Source organism: Gallinula chloropus (genome assembly GCF_964237585.1).
Source record: "Gallinula chloropus genome assembly, chromosome: 11".
In the NCBI taxonomy this organism is placed as follows: domain Eukaryota; kingdom Metazoa; phylum Chordata; class Aves; order Gruiformes; family Rallidae; genus Gallinula; species Gallinula chloropus.
In genome coordinates, this window is record NC_140096.1 from 19,171,431 (window position 1) to 19,197,149 (window position 25,719).

The 25,719-nt window shown below is 39.3% G+C and overlaps 1 protein-coding gene across 1 annotated transcript; it reads right to left on the bottom strand.

Annotated features, from left to right (window-relative positions):
• Window positions 1-65: 65 nt before the first annotated feature.
• Window positions 66-24,416, bottom strand: RADX (RPA1 related single stranded DNA binding protein, X-linked; the record flags this gene model as incomplete). Its single annotated transcript, XM_084269333.1, has 15 exons — window positions 66-211; window positions 1,074-1,256; window positions 2,426-2,719; window positions 6,718-6,797; window positions 11,948-12,016; window positions 13,117-13,319; window positions 13,795-13,955; window positions 14,406-14,573; window positions 15,617-15,724; window positions 16,879-17,001; window positions 17,094-17,185; window positions 17,344-17,452; window positions 20,638-20,830; window positions 22,981-23,123; window positions 23,852-24,416. 15 exons carry the CDS (start codon window positions 24,414-24,416, stop codon window positions 66-68), a joined length of 2,637 nt encoding a protein of 878 aa, XP_084125459.1.
• Between the last annotated feature and the right edge of the window lie 1,303 nt (window positions 24,417-25,719).

A 25,719-nucleotide genomic window follows, 5' to 3' on the forward strand; every position in this document is an offset into this window, starting at 1 on the left:
ATTCAACTTAGAGCAATTTTATTCCCCTCCTTTTGAGCAATATAAATTTGAAATAAGTTATTAAATTACACGGGATCCAGCACACCAGGTTCCACTGTCTTGTAGATCTTGCTCAGAAAGACTTCTACGTTACTGTCACCCAAGTGACAGACGTCCAAGATGCAGATAACGTGCTTCCCATCTAGATCCATCGCTGCTTTTACAACTTCATCTAGAAGTTAAGAAAAGGTGCTTGAATGTACATACAGTAAAAAGATATACTGAATCAACATTGTTTTCTGTTTTCCATGCAGTGATGTCCATATATGTTCAACCTCCTTTCAGTGAAAAACCTCACTCTATAAAATGCTGGCCTGCTGGGATTTGTATTTTTTTAGCCTAATTTTATTAGTAAATCCAATCACTACAAATGACAGCACCAGAATTTAGATATGGAAAAGCTGAAATGTGCATCACTTAAGCATCAGTGATGCTAAATTTCATCAGAAATGAAAACAAGGAAAGAAACAGGAAGAGACCTGTCCATATAACCATACAGGAAAACACGATGCTGATAGATCACTTTACAGGAGGATACACGAGTAGCATTCTTATACTTGTTGTGAGGTGCCAGTAATTAAAAGGGTAATTTGAAGGAAAATAATTCAATAGTAGGCAAATACTTCAGTTTATAAGCACTGTAGGTTGCGTTAGAGCAGCTGTTCAAAGTGACATCAGTGAAACAGACTGAGTGACAGTTACTCCACTCCATCTCAAAGCAGATCAAGGCTTAGCCCTGCCAACTGAATTTATGTTGGTTTAATTTTGCACCTACAAATAACTGTAAATGCCCACTTCAGAGTTTGTGGTTTGGATATTAAAATGCTATCTTCAGAGTATGAGAACAGTTCCAGTACTGCCTTGGAAGTTCAGTACCACATCTATTTATTGAATGTCATCACACAATTCACGTGTCTCTCACTGGTGAGGTGAACATCTGACCTACAACAGAGACTTCTACAAAGAATTAACTCTTGCATTGACAGATAAACCAAGAAACAATAACTAAGTGACATCAGTGAAAGATGTCTCACTTGAAAGTGGCAACATGTCATGAAGCCTTTCGTTGCTTGTGGCCTTCTGCTGACATGCAGAGATGCAACTCATAGAAGACAATAATGTATCATTTTCAGGGTCTTCTGGTTGAAATAATTGGGGATCTTCAGGACAAAACAGTGGGAGAAATGCAACATCTATTGCTACATCATGGTTTATACCTGTTGAAATAAAACAATTAAGTTAGCAGAAAACTTAATTTTCAGCCCATTAGCAAGTTAATTTCTTCTTTTTAAAAAGCCCATTAACATTAATTAACAATGCCTATAATGCATTTCAATATATATGTATATATATTTATACATAAGTACATCCAAATTGATAGGATGTTTTAACATACTGTGATTTAGGGCTAACAATGCTGTTAGCTCAGAAAATACTAAACCAACACTGGAAGCCATTTCACACTCCTTGTTACCTTTATCACTGTTACAAGGGCATAAAAATGAGTGTACACAGTATGCAGTGTACGTGCCAGGATTCTAATGACTGTAAATATTCAACCACCTTCTCTGCAAATCTCCCTCAGCATGTAACAAACTTGTAAATTATAGGAACTTAACATGAGCATCGTTCAGATAGGCCACTTCCTTTTCCTTTTAATGGGGAAACAAAATCAGATTAGTGTCCCACAGCAATGCTAACAAACAGATCACATCAACTTGTGTAATCATATTTTATCAAATAAAGATCAACCAACTGACACTTTGTGCTAACCAGAAGCAGCACTGAGCAGTTGATGAGTATGGCTAAAATAAAGCCCTTAATTTTCTAGCATGGAGAAAAGGCACTTTAGGAGCAACAGTACTCAGAAAGCTACTCCAAGAGAATAAAGGATTTATAGTTGTCCTTTTCCCTTTCAGAAGTTCTGATGAACACCTCTCCAGCAGGAAAGTCAGCTGACAGTCAAGTTCAATTGAAAGATTTCTCTGATTATGTCAGACTGGTTGAACTAGTGAACAGGACCTACCTCTAACTGTGATAATCAACAGCTGAAAGACTACACACATTCTTCAAATGATATACATAAACCTATACACAGAACTGTAATTACATGAATAGTGATACTAGATGCACAATTATTTCATTTAAAGGTATTTGGAATGACAATTGCAGCTCTCTGGTAAGAAAGTTACCCTAGGACATGACACTAACAAAACCATAAATTGTCAATCATTTTTTTAAAGTTACAATCAATGGACTAATTTAGAGAAATCTATCCAGTTTCTGATGAACCTTCAAGTCATTCTTATGTTAATGCTGCAAAGAGCAAAGATCCTATACTGCTCTTGCTTAACCACCTGTAGAAGCTGAGCTACCAAATACTTACCTAGAACTGTCACTTCATAATACCCAAGGCCACTAGTACTTTTAAACTCAGTGATATTTTTTTCTGTTCTGGTTTCTTTTTGCTGGTACACTGATGCATAAAGGTTGTACTGTTGCATAAGTAAGTCTTTGTGCTCTAAATCAAATTTACGTGGCATGCTTTCTGGGAAAATTGTGCTGTGATGCAAATGTTTCATTAATGTGTCCTTCACTTGTGCCCACAGGTCACTCTGCCATGAATCACAAGTTATTCCAGTCTCTTCGGCTTCAGGTATATCACTCATTCCTTCTTGGTCTGTTATAAACACAGAGAATGTTTAGTTGCTCACATGCCCATAGGATCATCACTTCTCTGCTAAATGAGGAATATTTTCAGGAGAACATCTCAGCAATCATGGCATATGTTCAAAACATATAACACAATGAACTTGGGTTGGAATGTGAGCGAAGGGGTAACTCAGGAGGCTAGACTTGTATTGGGAAGATTTGTTTTACCACAAGAAGAGCAGCACCATGCCTTCTTTTTGGAGAGCATGTAACTTGATTAATGAACAGCCAGAAAACATCAAAACAACTTTAAAATGGGTCCAAGTAAAGGTAAACTTTTTCATCCCTTGCACAGTAACTATATGGTTACATTGAACACTATGCTACATTTAAAATTTCTTGCTACACAGTCCATGAGAGCTCAATTCTTCTCCTATTACATGTAACTAGAGGACTGTTAATGGCTTATATAACCATCACTTCTGATTCTGAAGGCAAGTGTATAACCCAACCTTTTGAACTTAACTGAAAGCTCATTTCAAAATATTCCCAGTATCCCCTTGTATCTTCTCCATCTCCTGTGGAACAACTTCTCATCAAGCAGCCTTTTACATTATGCACCACAACATTTCTCTATGGACATGTGTTTTTTACTGCAGTCCATCATAGCAATTAAAACACTAAAGAGTATCAGGGTGTTAAAATGAACAAACCAGAATGTGAACAGACAGACTTGATACAACACCTGCAAGAACAGTCAACAAAGGAACCAAGAGTCTTGCTGCGTCAAGTTAGACAACCAAGAACAGTGAATTTGAAGTAAATTGACATTAATACTGAAACTGAGGAGTGTGTCTGGCTTGCACAAAGCAGTCTGCTGTGTTTTTCTCCCAGAACTGGAATCATCACACAAGGTAAAAGGGCAAAGGTAAAAAAAGCTGTTACATGAAGAAACATTTTTTTCTCACCATGTTACTTGGAGGATTACAGTATTCTTTACAAGCACAAGACAACACTGAGCATTAGGCAAACAAAATGCAAAAGGTTCAGAATATAAGTAGTTGGATTAAAATAAATCTTTCTCTTTCTAAGATTTAACAATCTGACCAGGCTTAAGAAGAAAAATAAAGCAAATGTCTGAACTCATCTAGCTCCAGAGAGCCTCTTGACAGCAAAAACTACTCTTTATCATAGAATCACAGAATAGCATGGGTTGGAAGGGACCTCAAGGATCACAGAGCTCCAACCTCCTGCCACAGGCAGGGACACCAACCTGATCTACACAAAGTTGCCCAGGGCCCCATCCAACCTGGCCCTGAACACCCCCAGGGATGGGGCATCCACCACATCTCTGGGCAGCCTGTTCCAGCACCTCACCACTCTCCCTGTAAAAAACTTACCTTTAATATCTAATCTAAACCTTCCTTCCTTTAGTTTTAATCCATTCCAATCAAAAATATATAAACATGGTGATGGTGGACATTTGGGCATATGATTTCCTACAAAAAACAACTGAGCTGAACCCTATTTTGAACTCAGTTAGCAGAAGGGTTTTTTTTTAATTACAGTGTACAACAGATAGTTTTTCTTGTAAAAAATTAGAAATTAATTTGGTCAGCAGCCTACACTGTTACTATGAAGTTTCTCACTAACACTTTTGTTAGTAAATCCGAGTCAGTGCATGTCTGCTGTACTGTTCTGTTGCATGTTATCTTACAGCACAGACTGAAATCTTTTCCTTTATACCTCTTGCAAAAAATAGTATCTGGAGTAAATGAAATTACAGTGAGTGAAGCTTATCCTAACACGGCTCCCCTGCCAAGATATTTCAACATTTAAAAATACCCTTTAATAATTTATTTTGGATATCTCTCTGGACTCATTTTTGTACATGTACCAAATGACTATTCAAAAAGTCTTACTTTGCTTCAGGCTGTTATGATGTGGAACTGCCAAGAGACTGAAGTGTCAGCACCGCTAATACCTAGTTGTAAGTGGTGGGGGGAGTGTTTTCAAAATTTCAAGTTCCCATAAACAGCTTCTAACAGCAGCTGAGGGCAGTTTCTCTTGCTGGTATTTAAAAAACAAAACAAACAAAAAACCCCCATAAAAACTAAAAAAGCTCTACCTGGGATCACAGTAACAACACTATAAAGCTTAGAGTAACACTTTGCCATTTTAGATGGTACCTGTGTATCAGTAAATGGAAAAGTAAGTACGTGACATGTAAGTACTTGACAGACTATCCCAGGATACTGCAGAAAAGGAATCTTCAAAATCTGAAGAAACACAGCCTAGAAAAGTGTTCACTTTGGTAAATACACCATAATTAGTACACTTGTTAAGCAAAATAGAAACATGTTATTTAGATAAAGCTATCACCAGCTAAACAATTAGCATTTCAGAAGACTAATAATATTTCCAGTAGGACTGACGCTATGAGAGAAAAATATGTGCATGTTTAGTGGCTACACTGACTAACAAATTCATAGAATTACTGCATACTTACATTAGATGAGAAACTGATTCATTTGTTTTGGACTACACTCAAAATATCAGCCAGTGGAAGTTAAATAGGGTTTCACATGCAGTGAGGAAATAGTAGTGTCAATGACATTTTAAGTTAAGAATAAAAGTATCTAAGTATTATTTGTATTTTAGATACAAATAACTAAATAAAAGTATCTGATGCATGATTTCTTTCACTGTACATCTTCAAATCCTTTTTTCTTTCTGAAAATTGACCTTTTAAACCAGCTCACTGAGACGCATACATGCACTCATCATGTGGGATCTGCCCGATAGCCCAACGACTCCAGAGCTACAGGGCAGTGCAATGAACACAACAGCTAGCAGCAACTCCTGTCAAAATAATTTAATTTGAGACCACTCAATCTGATTTCTCATTTATAATAGCACCAAGAAATTTCATTGAAGACTAACAACTAATAAAGAAATGAATTATTAAACTTGCTTACAGATGTGTGTTCTAACTTTGGAAGAAGAGATGTTTACACAGTACCTGAGGCTACTCTTCCTCTGGAATAGATCTTCACTTTAAGCAGTTACCTGCACAGTTTTTTCTCTGATTTGAAATTTCCTTCATCATTTCAGTTTCTTAAAATATTATACATTTTGGGAAAATAGTTGTCATTTCTGTTGCTTCCAAGCAGCACAAGAACATCATCAACAGGCTACAAAGACAACCTGCCTTGGTCATTAATAAACTGAGATAACTGCTGCCTTGCAAAAATAAAAGGATGGACCACATTGCATATAACGTAGCCACAGATAGAAGTAAACTGGCAGAACTTTTAGATAAAATTACATGACTCAGAGTACATTCAGTATATTCAGCTTTGAAAGGAAGTAAACACATGAAAATCTTTGCATGAAATACAAAACAAGATGCACATAATGACAACCAACAGATTAGACTTTCTTCATCCAAAAATAAACTAACTGCATGGAACAAGAGTTTATTTTTCAATTGCAGAGGAAGAAAAAAAAAATTAACTTAGAAAATCCCTAAACCAAACACCATTTTTATTACTGCTTTGTATGCTTCATCCACTTCCTCCTCACATCTTGTATTTTTCTTTTTATTCAGATACTCACACAGCTCTGGAGCTACCTTCCCAGAGAGGGAGAACTTTATCACATGCAGGTCACTACAGCAAGAAAGCTGCCACTAGGAAAATGTGAGGTCTTATGCTCCTAAGTGCTTCCAAGGTACAAAGCTAACTTAAAACTTGGACAAAGCAGCACTTAGAATTTATTCCCCATACCAGGAAACAGTCCATCATGGTCCTCCCAGCCATCCTTTAGAGCACATAAGGGCCATGACTGAGCAAAACACCACTAACAATACGCTGCTACACTGGCTCCCAAGAGGCTGATGCAGCCAGATGTACAGAAGTGCTGTTTTGACAAACAAAGGATTATAAGGGTTGTTGCCTGTTTTGTACCTGAAGAGTAGTAGGCTTAAACCTCCTAAGGTTACTGTAACAACTATTTGCAACATACCTGTGCAGTACTGTGAACTGTCTGATACAGCCTGTCCAGTTTTATCTTGCGCAAATTCTTCATGTTGAAAGTCACACAAGCTATAAAAAGAAAGTTATAGTTTATATATATTCAAACCTGTTTAACCTCAAACACGATGTAGCAAAAGTTTAAACCTTGACAGATTTCTAGTGATGATACAAACTTGAACGAGCAGGCACCAGTACCTGCTTTCATTTTATGAGACTTGTAATAATACAGCAGCTGGACATTAACGAGCATACTACGCTCAGTAAATCTGTTGGAAGAGCTTCGGAGAACTGCTGTGTTTCTTTGCTTTATGAGGTAGATAGGAAAGTATTTTACACTCAAAAACCAGCGTTTGTTGCCCTCTACTGGGTACCAACTGGAAATAGCACGTGTGCTACAAAGCTGAGCACCACAGATGGACAACAGGTCCATGACTTAGTTCTGAAAAGAGTTGCAGAGCACTTTGGTATCACCATCACTCAGCTGTCAAAATCAATGCATGAATGGAGCCACATCATCTCTTGAGAATCCAAAACTATAAATTCCAAATATACTTTTTCCTTTGGGCATACTACCCTGTTTCAGCAAATCAAGCAAACTACATTTTTGTTATGCTTTCATTCTTAACCATGAAATTTGGAATCAACATGAAGCAACTACTTTCTAACAACCTCTAACAAATTAGCTAGGCTCTCATGCAGGAGAAAAACATAACAGATACACTGCAGCACAACATGGTAACATGAGACTTAGGCACATTTATTCCTTTCTTCTTTGCTTCATTCCCCTTATTAAAAACACACCATGATGTCTGAGTAAATGCAGGAAAAAGACTATCTCAGTTATCCTGCATCATAACCGAGGTGTAGGCAAGACTTGCTTAAGGTACCATTGAAATTCCAGACCACCAAAGCAGCTGCTAATGAAATATTGTAACTGCAGAACACAGGGACAAAATACAGACAGTGAAAAAGGAATCAGTCTAACATGTAGTTCAGTCATAAGCATTTACAGTTGGGGTTTTTTTCCCCAATTTTTCCTGTTTCATACTAGTAAATGTTGTGAAAATATCTTGGCAATGTTTCGCATGAAATGGAAAATACCTAAAAATCTAAAGATGAAAGTAAATATGTTGTGGTTTTTCAGTATGAAAGTACATTTTATGAAATGCACTATCATCGTGGTTGGGGCTAAGTACTGCAGTGACCTTCTGGTGATCTCCAGCTCCAAGCACAAGAGTCCTCACTTAAGCAGCACAAGCTCTGCAATTGAGGTTTCAGCCACTTAATTTTGTCCACAAAAAAAAGCTTTAAACCAGCATGACCCTACTTGCTTCCCACTACACAACACAGCTTTTGAGAAGAACTGTGCTGAAAATGCTGGTAAATTAAAATTTGTTATGTGCTTGTATGTGGCTTTGTAAGCCAAAATATTTTTCAAATTTTGAAGTCCAGGGCAACCTCAGCAAGATACATGCAAGATATCAGATCTAAGTTTATGCAGAGGTCTTTTTCTATTTTCTGATGTAAAGTAGAGGGAAATTTTGTCTCTTTCTAAAAAGACAATTCAGTAATTACACTGTGCTTCCTATGGCATTATTTCTAGATAAAAGAATGTTTCTATGAAAACAGTATCTTATGAAGAATTCATTCCTTTTACAAGAACCATCATAGAAAATAATGACTGTGTATGCATAACAATAAATTAAACACATACTAGTCTTAGTAATCCATTTTCAAGCTGTTAGAAGACATTTTCCAGAGTATGAACAAAAATAGTCTAATTAAAAATTAATGACCATAAAACTAAGTCTCACTTTTGAGACTTGGACTTCTCAACAAGAGACCTGAAAATCTAGCACAATGTTAGGAAAGGCTTGCTCAGAATTGGATATGTGCTAACTTCCCTATTCATTGAAGCGGAGGATTAAAACAAATCATACTGCTGACAAGTTGTTATTATGAAACAGTTAATTTTTCTTTTAGAATTACCCACTTTTGGAGGTGAACAGGCTCTGACTCAGAGCTAGTAGATGCTCTGAAAAATATGAAAATAATTTGTCACAATTTTTCCCAGTTTCTTTCACAGATCTGTAGCTGGGATGCTATTCCTGTAAGACTGCACTATGCTGGGTGTGCATACAGCATAATCTGACCTAGGTTTGTAAGGGAAAATCATGTACACAGTTCTGTGCTGCTCACCAGTCAGCATGTCTGCAAGCCACCTGATATAACCCAAATCCTTCTATCTGCTGCAATATGCTGTGGGTGCTGTACACCAAAACACCTACATTCCTATTTTGTTCATGCCAGCTTTATGAGAACTTGTGCCATGCCAAATTTGCTATTCCCAGCCTGCATTCTGCAAAGTCCCCTTTTCACAGATGCCCACTTGCAGAAAAGCCTTTATTCAGCATTTACAGATGCACTGGTATTCACCTTTCCAGTCATTTTACTGTAAAGCATCACCAATGAAAACAACATTAATAAAAAATAGATGGCACATGAATACTTTTAGAAAATATTGGGAAAATAAGCATGTCATGTGCTTCACACCCATTTCCTAAGCACTGGGATCAAATGGGAGAGAATTCATTCAGAAAGGAAAGAGGTACAACTTGTAGCTATGCCCAAATGATCATCAAGTGCCTCAGAACAGCAAAACAGAGTACTCCACTCACCGATATAACTGGTAAAAGCCTTATTTTATAGACCGGTTTGAAATCAACTCAGCTGTCATTATACCATCATTATGGAATACACTGTCATGGCAAATAACAGAGAAACACAAAGAGTCTTCTACAATAATTTGACAAGTCTACAGAAATTGATTGTTGATATCTTCCAACTAATCCCAGAAAAATTGATTTATGTGAAAAAGGGGTCTGAAGGAAATGTCAAGTTCTGTGAAACTTCCAGTCATGCAATGCTCAAGCTGAATTTCCCCACATTACAGAATGCCCATCCCTTAGCTCTCATCAGAGGGGAAGGAAAAAGGAGAAAAGGGTGTAAATTACATAAAGATTTAGAACTGAAACTGCAAGGATAGAAGCATACAAACAAGGTACTTTCAAGCAGCATAGAGCATGAGCATGTAGCACACCAGCAACTCGGTGGTAACTGCAGTGCTAAACTCAAAGATTAACATGCCAAGAAAACTATGATTGTTTTTTTCCCCCTTCCACATAAAAATAAGCCTTTCTGAAATTCCTGATCTTTCCCTATTCACAATAAACTACCAAACTGCTTTGGGGTAGACTAAATGCTTAGACTATGTTTATGTTGAATGTCTCTACTAACAAGGACGTAAGTGTCAACAGTAATATTAGTTTCCTCTTACCTTGTTCTTTCTAAAACCCTTAGTAATCATATAAGTTATCTTAGAAATGTAGGAACTAAGGCTGTCAATAAAGAGCCTTAAAATAAGATTTACTGTTTAAAACAAAAAACCAACCCTTTAAAAATTCAACCACATGCTGAAAAAGTGCACAAAAACCTGCAAAATAACCTAGGATAGAATATGTACTTCAAAATACATCTCTATTGTTGTTATTTCACCAATGTGTTAAAATACTTCAGCATGAGCTGACATTCTGCTACTTGCAAGCAACAGAGCAGAAAGCAATGCAACTGTAAGGTACGTGAGGCTAGCTTTCTGCTTTTCTTCTGCTATTTGGAGAATTCAGCACAACTTCATAGTTAATTATAGAAACACACAAGTTACCTTTTTATTATATAGAGTGAAACAGCTTTCCATAATCCAACACAGACTTTCTCCTCCTTTAGTTGGGGTTCTAGCACTAAAGGCATAGAGTGGACACACAGGTAGCGAGGAGAGTAGCAGGTTGAGAAAAGCAGAGAACAAAGGAAACATGCCTTAACTTTTTGCTTCACTTGTAAGAAATGGGGAGAAAACATCCTTCCCACCCTCCACCCCCAAGAAAAACCAGAACATTTCTCAGCAAGCAAAAGAAAAGAGGATTCCTCACATTCCAAAAAAACCCTCCTGATTTTCTGATGGGTTTGTGCCACAAATCCCTGCAAGCTCCTGCACTACTTGCAGAAATGTGACCTTAAAGCCAGGCATCACGCTTTTAATGAATGGGCTGCAGAGCCAGGCAACCATTTCCCTACAAAATGCAGTTATCTACTAAGAGGAGCAGAGGAAACAACAGACACGTGGGCTCAAAAGAGCCTCATTTATTCCACAGAAAAAGCTTTTGCAAATTAGCTTCTAAGAAGTGTTTGTTCAAGAACACAGGCATACTTGTAGGGCAGTGATACTGGCAGAATGGCCAACAACTTATGATCAACTTCATCATTCCTATTGTTGCTATATCCTTTGCACCATGACTTTTTACTTCAGTGGGGAGAAGAGGTGCTGAAAGTAAACTAAGGGGACAACCGAGGGGCATACGTACTCATGGCAAGTCCAAATCACCGCTGCCAAAAAATCCCCCAAACATCTGAAGTTATGGACAACAAAGAGTTCAAATATTCAAGTTACCTGAGCTGTATTTGGAACAAGTGACAAGAATTTATGGCCCTTAAACAAGGAAAGGGAGGGTTTTTCACAAAGGAAAACTGACCTGCAATCAACAACACTCATTTGCTCTTCCTAATAACTTCCCATTTGTAGTTACTTCACTAGTTTCCAGGCCTGTCAAGGCTCTGCACTTGAAATTCCTACCTGGATTTGGTGGTGGGTTTTTTAAAATTCCTCTCTGATCAATAAAATCTGTGTGTTAGGTAGTAGAAGGAGCGAAATGGCTTCTCAGGGTCAGTTATAATTGCACCTCTGAGGCACCAAGGATGATGTATAGCTCAACTAGCAAATCCATTACTGCTATTACATTTTTCACTCTGCTTGCTAATCAAGCATCCTTCCTTCCCACCTTTGACTTTTGTACTTGAACTGTAATCTTTCTGAAGCAGACTTCATGGATTACCCTGCTTACCATGATGGAGCCCTCTTATTACATATTCCCTAACTAGAACTAGTAATAATAGAAAAACTGGTTAATAACAGACTTATGTTTCAGAATAAAATAATCCAAAATACTTGAACCAGAATCAGTGCAGAAGGGAAGAGAAAATATTATACTCTGCCCTGATCCATTCTTTCATTTCATCTCCATACAGATGCTTGGCCTGTAGAAGTTTCACTCTCAATCCCTTTGTTTCATCATTGCATTTGATGTAAGTAACTTCACAGGACTTACCGAAGTTTTCTTGCTGTGGAGCGTGTTAAATAGCGGTGAGAGGATACAGGAGTAGCAGACACACTGCCCCTTTAAACAGGAAATTCACTATTACTTTACAGTATTTAGTTAACTAGAAGTACACAAAGCAAAGAACATGCATGGGTTTTTTTCCCAGGCAGAATGAACCTAAGACAGTCAAATGTTGGAATTTCCCTTACAGAATGGAGAGTGTGCTGCAATGCTGTCAGGACAGAACTTCTATTCACCATGGTTTTCTTAGCCTTAAATTGTCATTCAATCCTAATTATATTTAATCTCATTTTCCCTTAAAAACATTCTGAATACCTACGTTATGACTTTTCGATGTGAAAAATTGAGAAAAATACATTCTTTACAGCATGAGAAATCCACTACAAAAAAAAAATACCCACAAAAAACCTACCCAAACACAGCAACAGTACAAAAATAGCAACAAACCTACACAATGAGGTAATTTACTCTTGAACCTAATACACATGCACGAGACAAATCACTTTGTCTTGTTCCATTGCCTTGTATCAGACTGATATCCTTTGCTGGTGACTAGATGCAATACCAGTTCATGAAATCCCATCACAAACAGAGCTGTAGTACCACAAGTTACTTCCAGCCTTTAGGTCAGCACAGGACCACCACCTACTTGCCTTTCTGACAGTAAGTTACAGCTACATGCAGTATGTTCTACTAACCAGAAAGAACAAAATAAGGCATGTTAGAAATTAAGGAGTGGGCATACCAGACCCCGATTCTGCATTTTCAGTGAAGACACCTTATTTCCTCACATCACTCTAACTGTATATATATAAAAATATATATACTGTATATATATATACTGTATATATATATATATAAACTATATATGGCTCAAGTATTAACTACTTTTACTTCCAATCTGTGAGAATAACAGCAAAGTAGCATAACTATTAATCAAAAGAGAATACTTAAAACCAGACATCTGCTTTAATCATTCTTTCATTAGCCTGAATAGTGCAATTGTCATCACCTGATGCTAGGAAAAATACCTAGCTTCCTTTCAAAGATTAAGCTATATAAGAAAGCTTTAAAAGCATATACATTTTCTACTCTGAATTAATTCCTGAAAAAAAACTTTTTAGAAGATCCACTACATATTTATGGAGAGAGCTTACTGTTCTGCATCTGTATTTGAACCATGGGGTATCTGTCGCTTGACTGAACTCTTTTTTGACCGTAGATCTTGGTGCTGATGATGTTCCTTGGGGGTACAATGTGGCCCCAGAGAAGACTTCACTTGCTTATTTTGAAGTTTGGTGTTTTTTCCCTTGTCATCTTTGGATGCAGCAGAGCCTCCGAGAGATTCAGAAGTATCCTTCTGCAAAAACAGTGAGTTGTTCGAGTTTCACAGCACTTACTGTTATTGCTTCCAGCTAAAGAACCTGCAAGTTTCTCTAGAACTTGTAAATGGCTCGGTTTACCCTAGTCACATTATATCTAGCAGAAATTATCTTCTAATCATATTAATAAGACAACTCCTGGCTAGAAAGTGACAGTAAGCATGTTTCAGTAGTTGACTCTCCCAAATTCTAATTTACAGTAGGTTATCCAGCCAGTCAAACTAGTAATTTTTGAACAGTTCCACAGTTCCACAGAGGACTGTTGTAACACTTTCAGAAAAACACTGAATTATTGCACAAGTTATAAATTAGAACTTTCAAAAATGTCGCCTTCAAAACGGTAAATGAAGTTTGTCAAGAGAATATGTAACTTGGTTCTGAACTGAAATCCAAAATTCTAATTACAGTCATAGTTGCTTAAGTGCTATAGGACTAATTCTCAAAACACTGTACCTCAACAAGTTCTACTCCTGAGGCTCCTTCAGCTGCATTGCTACAACTGATGTATCTTATGGCGCTAATTATCCCCTGCACAGCAATGCGCTTGTGTTCTTTGTAGTGCAAGTCTTCAATCTCTTTCCCCATTTCACTGATGGCTTTCAAAACAGATTCAACTGCAAAAAAGAACTTTCTGTGAACAAGTTCTAATGAAATCCAATATCAAAGTGTCTGAATGCAAGACTCAAAAGATAATTTGTTGTTAAATATTAAATTGATTTAAAACGACATTTTTGAAGAAGTTAAATCTTTTTGCTTTCACCACAGAACAAAACAATCAGCAATTCTTTTTAGCTCATAAACATTTTTAGTATGTATTGTTAGATCTCACTATTTCTGTTTCAGGTGAAATTTTTAATTCACTGTATTCAGTGAATACATAGCTAATGGTGCTATGATGCTTTCTGTAAGATGAGGATTCAGCCTATGACACATTTAGTCACAAGAGAGTTTTTCTTAAGTGATAAATTTGTGTAATCACTAATAGTAACTTGCTTTTTAACGATGCATTACACACTTGAACTGAAAAAGGCTACACATCTTAAAGATATTTGACTACATGATACCTTTATTGTTTTTGCAGTATTTCAAAAAGTTATTTGGAGGTCGTGGGAAAGGATAATAGCCACCAATGACAGTTTTCTTCATCTGCTCAGCTTCGTTTTGTGTTTTAGTCCACTGAATGAAGTTTTTCACCTTGGTATCCTTGGTGTATGGCTGACCCTTGTGACACCCTTTTAAGACAAATACCAAAGCAGGTTACTGTCATGCATTCTTGACTTGAAAGTATTCTGAAAACCCAGTGGAAAGCATTAATTAAGAGAAACTGTAATAGAAAATAAAAAGACATCGTTCCACTAGTCAACTATGTTTCATGAAGCGAGCATACCGAATTCCTTGACTAACACATGCATTTGAAACTGAAAGTTAGACAAATGAGAAGTAAGAGAAAGCACTAAGACAGCTAGCAGAAACGATACTAGAATACTCTCACAGGAGACATGAAACAATAAAATAATCAGAAATTGTTTTAGTAGCAGGAAAGAGCAGATAAATCAACTTCAGTAAAGTTTGTCACTGACAGGTAATGGGCAAGGTATGTATTCCTGTTGGCTGATTTAAAACCTATATATGGCGTAAATATCAGTTTTCTCACGTAAATTGTAATCTCACCAGGTTTATGTCTAATATTTGAACTGAAACTCATGTCTGTGATGTGCTGACTGGTGGTATCTAGTGTATAGTATCACAGGACCATTAGGAGAACTGTAACCGCAGGCGGGAGTATTCAAACAAGGCTATCTAGAAGGCATGTTCCCTTAGCACAGCCCAGCACCACATCCCTTCCCAACCACACAACGCCCTGCACACTGAGAAAGATGAGACATAATCACTCTCCAAGTATTTGGTGAAAAAGATTAGCTAAGATGAATTTAGGACATCTATACACTTTTTTTTGTAATCCATAAAAATGGCAAGTGAGTTTTAAAGTTTGATGACATGGTAATCTCACTGCAACTATCAAAGGATTCTGAAAGAATGGGTAAACACATGACAACCTAATAATACTTCAGTGCTTTTCATAAGATGCACCCATCAGTGCCTCAGTAGAGTGCAATTTGCCTTTTTCTTTTTGCAACAGTATTTCATAATTAACTCCAAGTCATTTCTGACAGGGAAACTAATGCTATGCACTGATTTTTTTTTTGTTGGAAAACAAAAATACCCTTTCCAAAGAAGATGAGAACTACATAAAAACAAACTATTTTTAACTTACCTGTAATGAATATTTGACTTTCATTTGAAGTTGTAAGGTAAATTTTCCTGGAAGGATTCTCAGTGAGGTCCCGTACCACTCTCATCTGTGTACACACCAAATATGTCACTGGGGAAAAAAAAACCAAAAAAGTTAATGTTTTATAATATTATTTCATCGATTTTAGAATGTCAAGACTGACACACACTGGATTAGTTTTATTAAGTGCTCTATACAAGACATTTTAGTTCTTAACCCTATAAATGTTTCAGCATGTATTAAGCCTTCATTATAAACTATGATACAGAGACTAGATCAAATTACCTATTTATTAACTAAAGGACTAAAACATGAGATACTTCATCAGGTAGGATGTCAGTGAAACAAGCAGTAAAAATATGAATATTACATGGCTATGTTTCTTAAAAATAAAAACCATTAATCACAGAAAGCACAAGAAATCATGACATGCCACTGCACTAAACAGAATACAAGCTGACTCCTTCATTAACTCTCCCGTTAAACACCGGAATGCCATTCCTTCCCCTTTCCCTGCACTCTCAAGATGAATGCAGCCATGACCTGAGAAGGGTTGTGCAGCTGGTCCTGCATCATATGATATAAAAGAATGCACATGCCACAAACCGGTGTTCATGGAAGGATGAGTGTTTGGAAGAGAAAAGAAAGAAAGCAAAAAGAAATACTTAAAGCTCTTTTAAAATCCTTAACTAAGGATTCCCCAGTTTGAAATTTATAATTTTTGGCTCACACGCAGTAACTAACACAGCTGGGTGATGGCTGCACTTGGCCAAAAAAGTATTTATTCAAAGAAATTAAGGTTTTCCACTTTTATATTTTCTTTCCTCCAATCCTCTTAAATTACCCTGTCCATAAATAAAGTAATACTTATTTACAAAGTAAAAGGACAAAAGGAATAATAGATTTAACCAGCTGCCTTCTTTATTTACCTGTGATGCAAGAGATATTGCCCCAGGTGTGTCACTTAAATTTCTGTTTGCAGTAAATGAGGTGAGATGAGCCCCAGGCCCAGCTGCCCATCTATTTGTTTAGACTACCTGGCAGACTGCAATATGATAAAGGTGTCAAATACTTCAACTACTTTTTAATTTAAAAATTTTAATTTCTGATCAGCTATTACTTGCTTAAGGAGATAATCCATGGTGATTTTTTATGCAACAGGAATTATACTCAGAATTTGAAACTGGCAACAAACTACAAAACCACTGTAAATAATTATTAGTAAGTATTATAAAGATGAATACTTGGGTGAATATGTTCAAACACATCTGGCTGAGAAGTTGCAAATAATTCCAGTATGAATGGTTGGTCTGAGGTCCCGTCAATGGCATGTGCCCAGCGATAGAGCCAAAAGTCTTCACCATGTTCTATAAAAACAAATATAAAGAAAAATGTATAAGCATTTATTCAGAAAGTTAACAACTGATGGATCAACTCTGAAAACTTATAGAAAAAATACCTCTTTTTCTTGCTCGTTCAGCCCTTCCTACAAATGTCACAAGACCAATAACATCGCAGGAATGATTATTTGGTAAGTCATCCAGTTCTGACCTAAAATCAAAACATAAAAACCTGTGGGCATTTGTTAATTTGAAAACATAATTTATTTCTCAGATTATTTTTTTTTAAAAAAGCATTTCCAATTAACATTCAGTGTGACATAGTGAAATTTAAGTTTCATCTTGACAACCATCAAAACTCTGTTTTACCTTGTGATAAACCGGTATTTGACTTCAGGTAATCCCCACTCTGGTTTGACCATTTCTTCTGGAATAATACTTATTTTAGTAGGTGGGTCTCGATTATTAAGGCTGATTTCTGTGAAAAGCAAAACCAAAGCCAGTAACATTTAAGGCATGAATACAAAAAAAACCCCAAACCCAAACACACCACCCTAAAAAACCCACCTAAAACAACCCTGCAGAAAAACCAGGGTAGTTTCTTAAATGAAGTATTCCAACTTTGTCTCGCTGCTTGTGAAATTGTTAATCAATTCCTCTGACTTTATGTTTCCATAAAGCAATGAATTCAGGGACAGCACTCAACAATGCCATTTTATAATCTGAGCAACATTAAAACTTTCCAACTCCCTATATGAGTCAATTAGTCTGATCCAGCCAGATACTTTAAAAAAGAAAACCCAGCAACAGAGATTAACACTGCTGTACTCACAAGAACTGAACAACCTTTTATGCTGGTTTCATTTTCAAATGTCCAAGATCTAAAACTGAATTGTAGACAGCTAACTAGAACAACTAGCAGATGAGAAATTCCTCATCCAATACCAGTTCAAGTATTTATTAATATCATAGAAATATGCCATAAAGGTAAAAGTATCCTCATTCTACTCTATAGTACCTGAAAAATTTAATTTAGGCAGCAGACTGTCTAGATGCTGAATAACAAACATCATGAAGCACTGGGGAAGCAAGAGGTTCTGCAAACAAATAGTACAGGAGGAATGGCTTCAGCATATAAAATACACAAGGTGGTACTCTACTCAAGACAAACCTTGCTGGTATGGAAAAGACAGATTCTGAAGAAATTTCTACAGGATGCTTGGGTTTTGGTAAGGGACTGTTCAAATGATGCACCCAGAAGAGTATTAAATTGGTATAGATAATGTAAATAATTGTTTACATCATTATATCCATCCCCTTACCCTAGCAGTGCAACACCAGGGAGATGGTATATTTGAAATCAGACTCTCTAATTCAGAATTTTCTTTTGGCTGCTGCTTTCTAGAAAATATTTGGAGGACAACTGTAGTTTTACACATGGTGTTTTAGGGCAGTATCTCAGAGAAAATTCCTGAAAACTAAGCTTTCCCATGCATCAAAACCACTTATCAATCATTTTGTCATTGTGAAATTAGATCAGTGTCATATACTCAACTCAGGACTGTACCCTGGGATCATTCAGCAGCTAAAATCAGGCTGGATTATTCCAAACAGCAGTTTTCCTTAGTGCCATATAGATTCAGTGATTTGTGAAAGGCACAGATTGCCCAGCAGTGGAATTCAAGGTGTTGGAACTAACTATTTAAGCTCCAAAGTTTTGAGGTCCTGAACCAACGCCTCTGACATAGAATGTTGCAGCTGCAAACAGCCCAGCACCACAGAACTCGCTTCACAAAAATCTAGGAATATGCCAGCAGTATACAGTCTTGCAAGAGCTCTTGATTTGGAAAGCCTTTTCCCTCCTGGCCTTCAACTACAACTGGCCACCTGTAAATGTTGCAAAATGTAACCAAACACTGGAAAGTTGGGATTTGATGGAATTACAAACTGCAAACAGATGATGAAAAAATGTAATTGTTGTTTAATCAATTCAGTATAAATGACTGCTTTAACTAGCCAGCTGAAAAACTTTTGGACACACTGTGGACACACGTTGTGCACGCTTAAAACCTCCTGAAAGACTGGCTCACATTGGGCAGACACATAGATAGTCACATCAGAGTAATTGGTGAAGCACTGTATTTCACTTCATTTGAATAAAAACTCCAAACCCATGCATCAGCAGCTGCATAAAATCCATTTTATAAGTGCTCTAGAATTTTTTCTGAATGTCCTATTTAGATTCTCTTCTAAGAGGGTATCTGGGCATGAGGTCCACCAGCAGTATTACGTGCTTCCTGAGTTCATGGTCAAACAAAACTCTGAGCTTTGTGCTGAGAAAAGAGCAAGATCGTGTACATACAGGGAGAGGGACCAAAGACTGGTAGTTTTTACACTTTATCCACGGCCTGAAAATACACCATGACACTTTATTACAGGCTGACTTTTAATTCTTCCATTTCACATCTATTACCCCTGGCCTAATTTTCCATTTTGATCTCCTCTTTACCATTTAAACCCCAATAATGTTTGCACAAGCCAGTAGTGTAATGCAAATGAAGCCATTACAATGAAGTGTTAATTGCCACCTCAGTTGGCATATTTTATTCATCTTCTTCCTGTAGAAAGGTTTTTGTGGCAAATACAGTTGTTTTCAGGGATGGATTATAATCATCATCTGCTTCCCTCACAAAGTTCCATTTCTGGCTAAACTTTTCTCTCTCCTGCCAACTTATCACAAACACTTCAGACAATTAAGACCTGGTTTTAAGGCAAAGATACATTAGGCAGAGAATACACTGCTTCTAGCAGTGAAAATATTGTTTATTTTTGTGCACTGTAGCAACTGCATCAGGAAACTGTCATCACTAATAAGTTACACATACATCATCCTTAACTAACACACATACTTGCTTGTTTCAATGAAGTTACTTGAATTTTCTGAATGTTGGCTGTTGTTTTGTTTCAAGGACAGAAGCACAAAAGGGGAAAGAAATCATTATCAAAAGGAGGTGGGAAGAGTTGACCAAATCCAGTTCAAAAAGACTGTTATTATTGTACTGAAGCACTTCTGTTTCTGTGGCTCAGCTCCTTTGAGGATCTGTCACACTATGCAACTCCAAGTAAGAAAATACTTTCTCATAGGCAAGGAATATTCTTCATACAGGCACTCGCACAGTGCTGCTGGTTCAGCACACACAGTGTCATCAGTGTAACTTTTTATTCAGTGGAACTTTGCAGATACTCTGGGCCTTGACCACACAGACTAAAATCAGATCAGCTGACAGTGTGCTTCAGTGACCTGTAAGGTGCAAACAGTGAACAAACCATACCTGTATCAGGAAGCAGAATCAGATTTAAATTCAGTACTTTGAGGCCTTTCTTTACAAACACAATTGTTGAAACCAGGGCATAGATTTTTTTTTTAACATATTTATAAAGGCTTTAACTTACAGTGGCAATAAATTTTGCACACATGATCCAAATATAAACAGGGAACAATAAGAACTTAGATGTCAAGACACCTTTCAGAGCTAATATTTAAGGACATACACCTTATTAGTTAATCTCAGCTGTGGCCCACTTTCTATTTTCTTTCTATGAAGAGCTACCCTTTTACAGTTACATTTCACTGAATCAAAACAGGTGTCTATGATACTTAACCAATTGTAGCAAATCTCTTCATCTGTGAATCCCCTGGGGTCGGCTGTGTTTTAAATGGGTAACTGGTTTTGATAGCATACTGTTCAAGAAGTAGTACTGTGCCAACTTTCATACTGTTATACCATTCAGGACACAATGAATTCCACAAAACCACGGACATCATGCCTGAACCATCAGCAACTTCAAAGTAAGCCTAAAGGGGAAAAAAAAAAAAAAAGGGAAAAAAAGGAAAAGACAAAATACATTCATCTTTTATCATCATTTGGTTATATATTTATTTTGGAAAACCTATCAGCTACTGGACTCATGAACAGATTCTCTGATGATTACAAGTGGATACAGAGTATGTTCCAAAACACCTTCCACAGCTATCCCAGCCCAAACTCTTTATCTTGCCACTGCTCAGTAATGGTAGGTGATGCCAGTTCCACTCTCTGGAGGTGAAGGAAATACCAGGCACAAGAAGCAATACTAAAAGACTGTATTAAGAGAGAATGCTGTATTAAGAATAGCATTTCATAAATATCCATGAAGGGAAAAATATTTTGGAAGTTGAGCTACTGCAGGACTATTTGCTAAGCATTCTTTATCAAAACATGATACAAGTCTAATTTTCAAGTAAAATAATGCAGAAAACTATCTGCATTGCAAAAGAGTGTCTTTTCATTGAAGTGTCCACATGTTGAATCTGTAACTGAGCAGATCACTGAGCAGTGAAAAAGATTTTTTAACAGTCTTGCAGTGGTCTTAAAAGGTAGCAATCTACTGCAAAAAAATAATAACTCTCAGCTCTATCAAAAGGCTTGATTTTATCCATTCACCTGTCAGCCTCAATCATCTGCCTTTGTTCACTGGACCATCCACTCTCTTTAGTACATCACCATTCTTGAACATATCTAACACCTTCTGTGTTTCTTCCTGCCTTGCTCCCACCTTTCCCCTCCTGCAGAGATTATACAAACCAACACTTGCTAGCTCATTCTAATATTCCTAACTAGTCATGAGCCATGCATGCTTGAAATTAGACCATTATATCACAGAATCCTTTGTTAACCCATTGGGTTTTATCTATTAACAACACTTTAACACACACCACTATCTGAAGAAGGAATGCATAAAGCAAAAGGCATGTAAAAATCTGTCTCCCAACTTCTTGAGCTAAATCAACTCTGGATATTAATTCTACCACTAATCCCAAGAAAGATGACTGATGACTTGCCACAAAATTTAGGAGTACCATCTAGACTGTCTACTGAGAAGCATTTCCAATAAAGAAAGCCAGATTTATCTCCATGTGCAAAGGGAATGGAAGTTTGGAATAACAGACCACCAGAGCTCTAGGTTAAGACATTTCATACCTCACTCCCCACAAAGAATTCACGAGTTATCTGAGCTTTTTTGCCCTCCTGTCTGGGAGGGATGGAGTTTATTTTCTTTGTACCAGCCTGCATGGTGCCACACTTTAGATCTGTGTCTAAAATAGCATTGATACACTGATGTTTTAGCTGCTGCTGAACAGAGCTTGCAGAATGTCAAGATTTGTCTCTGCTGCACACTCTGCTGCCACAGCGAGTAAGCTAGGGATGGGATGCAGCCAAGACAGCTGACCTGAACTCACTCCAGAGATAGTCCATGGCATGTAACATCAGTCTCAGATAATAAAATAGGCTGTCAGTCTTCCCCAAGTACCCTCTGTCCAGAGACCAGCTAGACATTGGTCTGCTGGTGAGAGGTGGTGAGCAATTGCCTTTCCATTACCTTACTGAACTGTCTTTATTTCAACACATGGATTTCTCCTCGCTTTTGTTCTTTACCCCTGAAGGGAGCTGTGGGGAGCAAACTACCCGCTGCTAAGCACTTAGCTGCCGGCTGGGACCAACCCACCTATCTATTTCCAAGAAACCGTACACAACAATATCACAAGTAAAACATACTGGAAAAATCATGAAGAATTTTAAAGTAAAACAATCCATCTGAAAGTCTCCAGATGACAGAATTAAATTTAATTTTTTTTTTTTGACAAGACAAACTCCAACTTCCAAAGCATAAAGACCACCAACATTTAAACTGTTAAGCTCCTCACAAAAATAAACCCATTTTTTTCTTCGCAGAAATCTGAACTGTTGTAACTCAAACACATCCACAAAAGTTTGTGCATATGATCACTAAATTCACCATTTCCTACTCTCAAGGGCTCAGCATTTTTGTAAAGGTACCATTTTTAATATAAAGTACCTACAACATAAATCTTAAATTTAAATGCTTACTAAATGGGAATAAAGATTTCCAAACATCCTATAGCCATCTGTTGGCGTGTTAACCTATGTATTTATCCCTCTTTACCTGGTAAGGCATATCCATTTTTTTCTCTGGTTTCCCGTAGTACCTTAGTCTAGATTTATGCAGGATTCTCACAAGAAGTGGATGGAAGTGAACTCTGCTTCTCCAGGTCATTTCCAGCTGACCAAGAGAAGTCAGCTTGGAGACTAAGGTTAAAGAAAAGGGAAAAAAAAAGAAAAAAAAAAAAGCGATCATGATTGAAAATATAAGTTTTCAGTAGTAAACTGCACAGACCAGGATGCCACAGGTGTTTTCCTAATGCTTCTAACATTTAGGATGGCTCATTTTCTGATACTGTTCACCACGAAAACCTGTTCTGAGCTATCTGTACACAGCAGTTTGGGGTTATTTTTAATTTAAGAGTGATGACGTTTGACATGACAGAGAAGCGCTGGAAGGTGAGAGAGGTGCTATGGGAGACAGAGCTCTGTTGGCCTACGTGGGCATCACGCTTGTGCCTAAGTCCCACTTACACCTCCCTCCTCCTCAGCAGGCTTTGTGGAGTGCCCTGAGCACCTCAACACCGACTGCACTTCGGGTGGCCGCTTCCAGGTCCCACAGACCAGCAGAGAGGCTGCTACCGGAACGGATGTTTGACACCTCGGGAGACTGGGCACAAGCACCGCAGCTACGCACTTCCAGTCAGTGCCTTGGCACGTTTAAAACCCCCCTGAGTATGACGAACACCTAAACGGCCATACACACTGGACGCTCGTGTTGGTGCCCAATGCAAGCCGAGGGTCGCCTCTGGCCATGGCGCCTGGCCCAGCCGCAGCGGAGCGGCGCCTCAGCTGCCGCAGCTCCCGCCTCCAGACAGCGGCCTCTGGGCTACACCTCCATCCCCTTCCTCCACTGCCGCCTCCTCGCTGCTTACCGTCGACGTCCACCTGCGCCCGGGCCTTGTCTGCCACCCACATGTCTCCGTAGGGATCCTCGTTGTTCCAGAGCGGAAGGTAGTGCTTCTTGCCGCGGAGGGGCAGCGATGGGCAGCGAGGAAGGCGGGCGGGGGGCCCGGCGGCGCCCCGCACCAGCTCCAGCCCCTCCAGGCAGAGGAACCCGCAGTTGAGGCGCTTCTCGTCGTACCGGTAGGAGCAGCGCGTGACGCGCAGGCTCGTGCCGGCCCGCAGGCGCGCGCGCTGCACCAGGCCGTTGAGGTGCGGGGCCAGGCAGCACCGCTCCTGGGACTCGCCGTCGGACACGCTCACATCGTACCAGTAGTGAGGGGCGGCGGGCGGCGGCGCCTCGGCCAGGTAACGCTCCACCGCCGTCACCACGACAAGGGGCGGCTCTGCGGGGGCTACGCTCAGATGGGAGGAGGCCCGGACCACCTCGAAGAGCCCCCGGAGCGAGGCGGCCTCGCTGCCCGCCGCCGGCCCCGCCGCCCCCTGACTCTCCTCGGCGGGAGGGGCGCCTCGGCGCTCCGGGGTAGGGTCCTGCATGACGAGGACGAGACCCGCGGCTGAGGAGGGGGAGGGAGGGCGGCAGGCGGCGGGGACTGTCAAGCCACAGTGGAGGTGGAGCCGGGGCTGCCGCGCGCGCCTGCGTCTGGCTGTTTTATTCAAAAACTCAACGGTCGCGGGGGGGGCGGGGCCGGAGTCGGGGCCGAGGCCGACGGGAGGCGACGGCGACAGGAAAGCCGCAGCGGGTCAGTAGAGGCGGCAGGAGGGGAGGGAGGGAGGGAGGCAGGTGTCTGGCGGGGGAAGTAGCCGGTTGGCGGTGGGAGAGAAGTGGCTCCCGCGGCCCCGGGTGCCGTTTCCCCCGTCCCCAGCGGCTGGGTTCACCGGCGCTCCTTCCTCCGCGCCGCGGGTACGTCTGTTCCGGCGCTGACCCGCTGCCCGCCTCTGTCTGCCCCCGGCTCCTCGTCAGCACGGGCCGGGGCCCGGGCGCGTCTCCCCCGACTGACAGATAGGGCCCTGCGCCCCGTTAGGGACCTGCTGCACCTGCTCCTCGTTCCCTTTCAGTGGATGCACTACGCTCGCTATCCCTCCTGCCTCAGGATGAACGTGTTCCCGCCTGTAATGCGGGCGTCTCCTTCTAAACCCGTGTTTATCTTCTTTCAGCGTTGTGGCGTGTGGGCAGTTGTAGTCATCCTACTCTTGAAAATGTCTCCTGGGCCCTTCCCCCGTGCTGTGTCCTACAGCAGTGGCTGAGTTTCATCTGTTGGCAGAAATTCTGGCTAGTGTCCCTTACAGTGTGTGTGGCCTTTTAAATCTCTCTTATTGATTCTCACCCTGTGCTGTGATCACATCAGTAAAACTTACAGGAATTAAGAACTTTGCATTTAACACGTTATTAGCACTTGCTAATACATGCATTTTTTTTCTATCAGAGGAAATGCTAAGCTATAAAGCATCAGGACGGAGCAGGAAGAAGAAAACCAGTGTTCAGTGTCACTGGTCCAACCACTGTGGAGCGTGTGCCTTAGGGAAACCGGAAAACCTGTTGCTTGAGCAATTCAAAACACTGAAAAATCAGACAAGGAGGTATAAAAATTGAGTCTTTTCTGGCCTTTAGACTGCCCCAGGGATGGTATGAATTTAGGGATTATATGTAACTGCACTCAGAGAAAATTCAAAACAAGTCAGTCAATCCTGATGTTTATGATGAAGCCAAGGTATTGGGTGAAACTTCAGTGCGGTGTCTTTCCCCAGATAAACACACAATTTCTTGTGTGGACACATAAACCAGAACTCGCCATTTAATAAAAGGTGAATATGACCTAATCACCTTTTACTGAGGTTA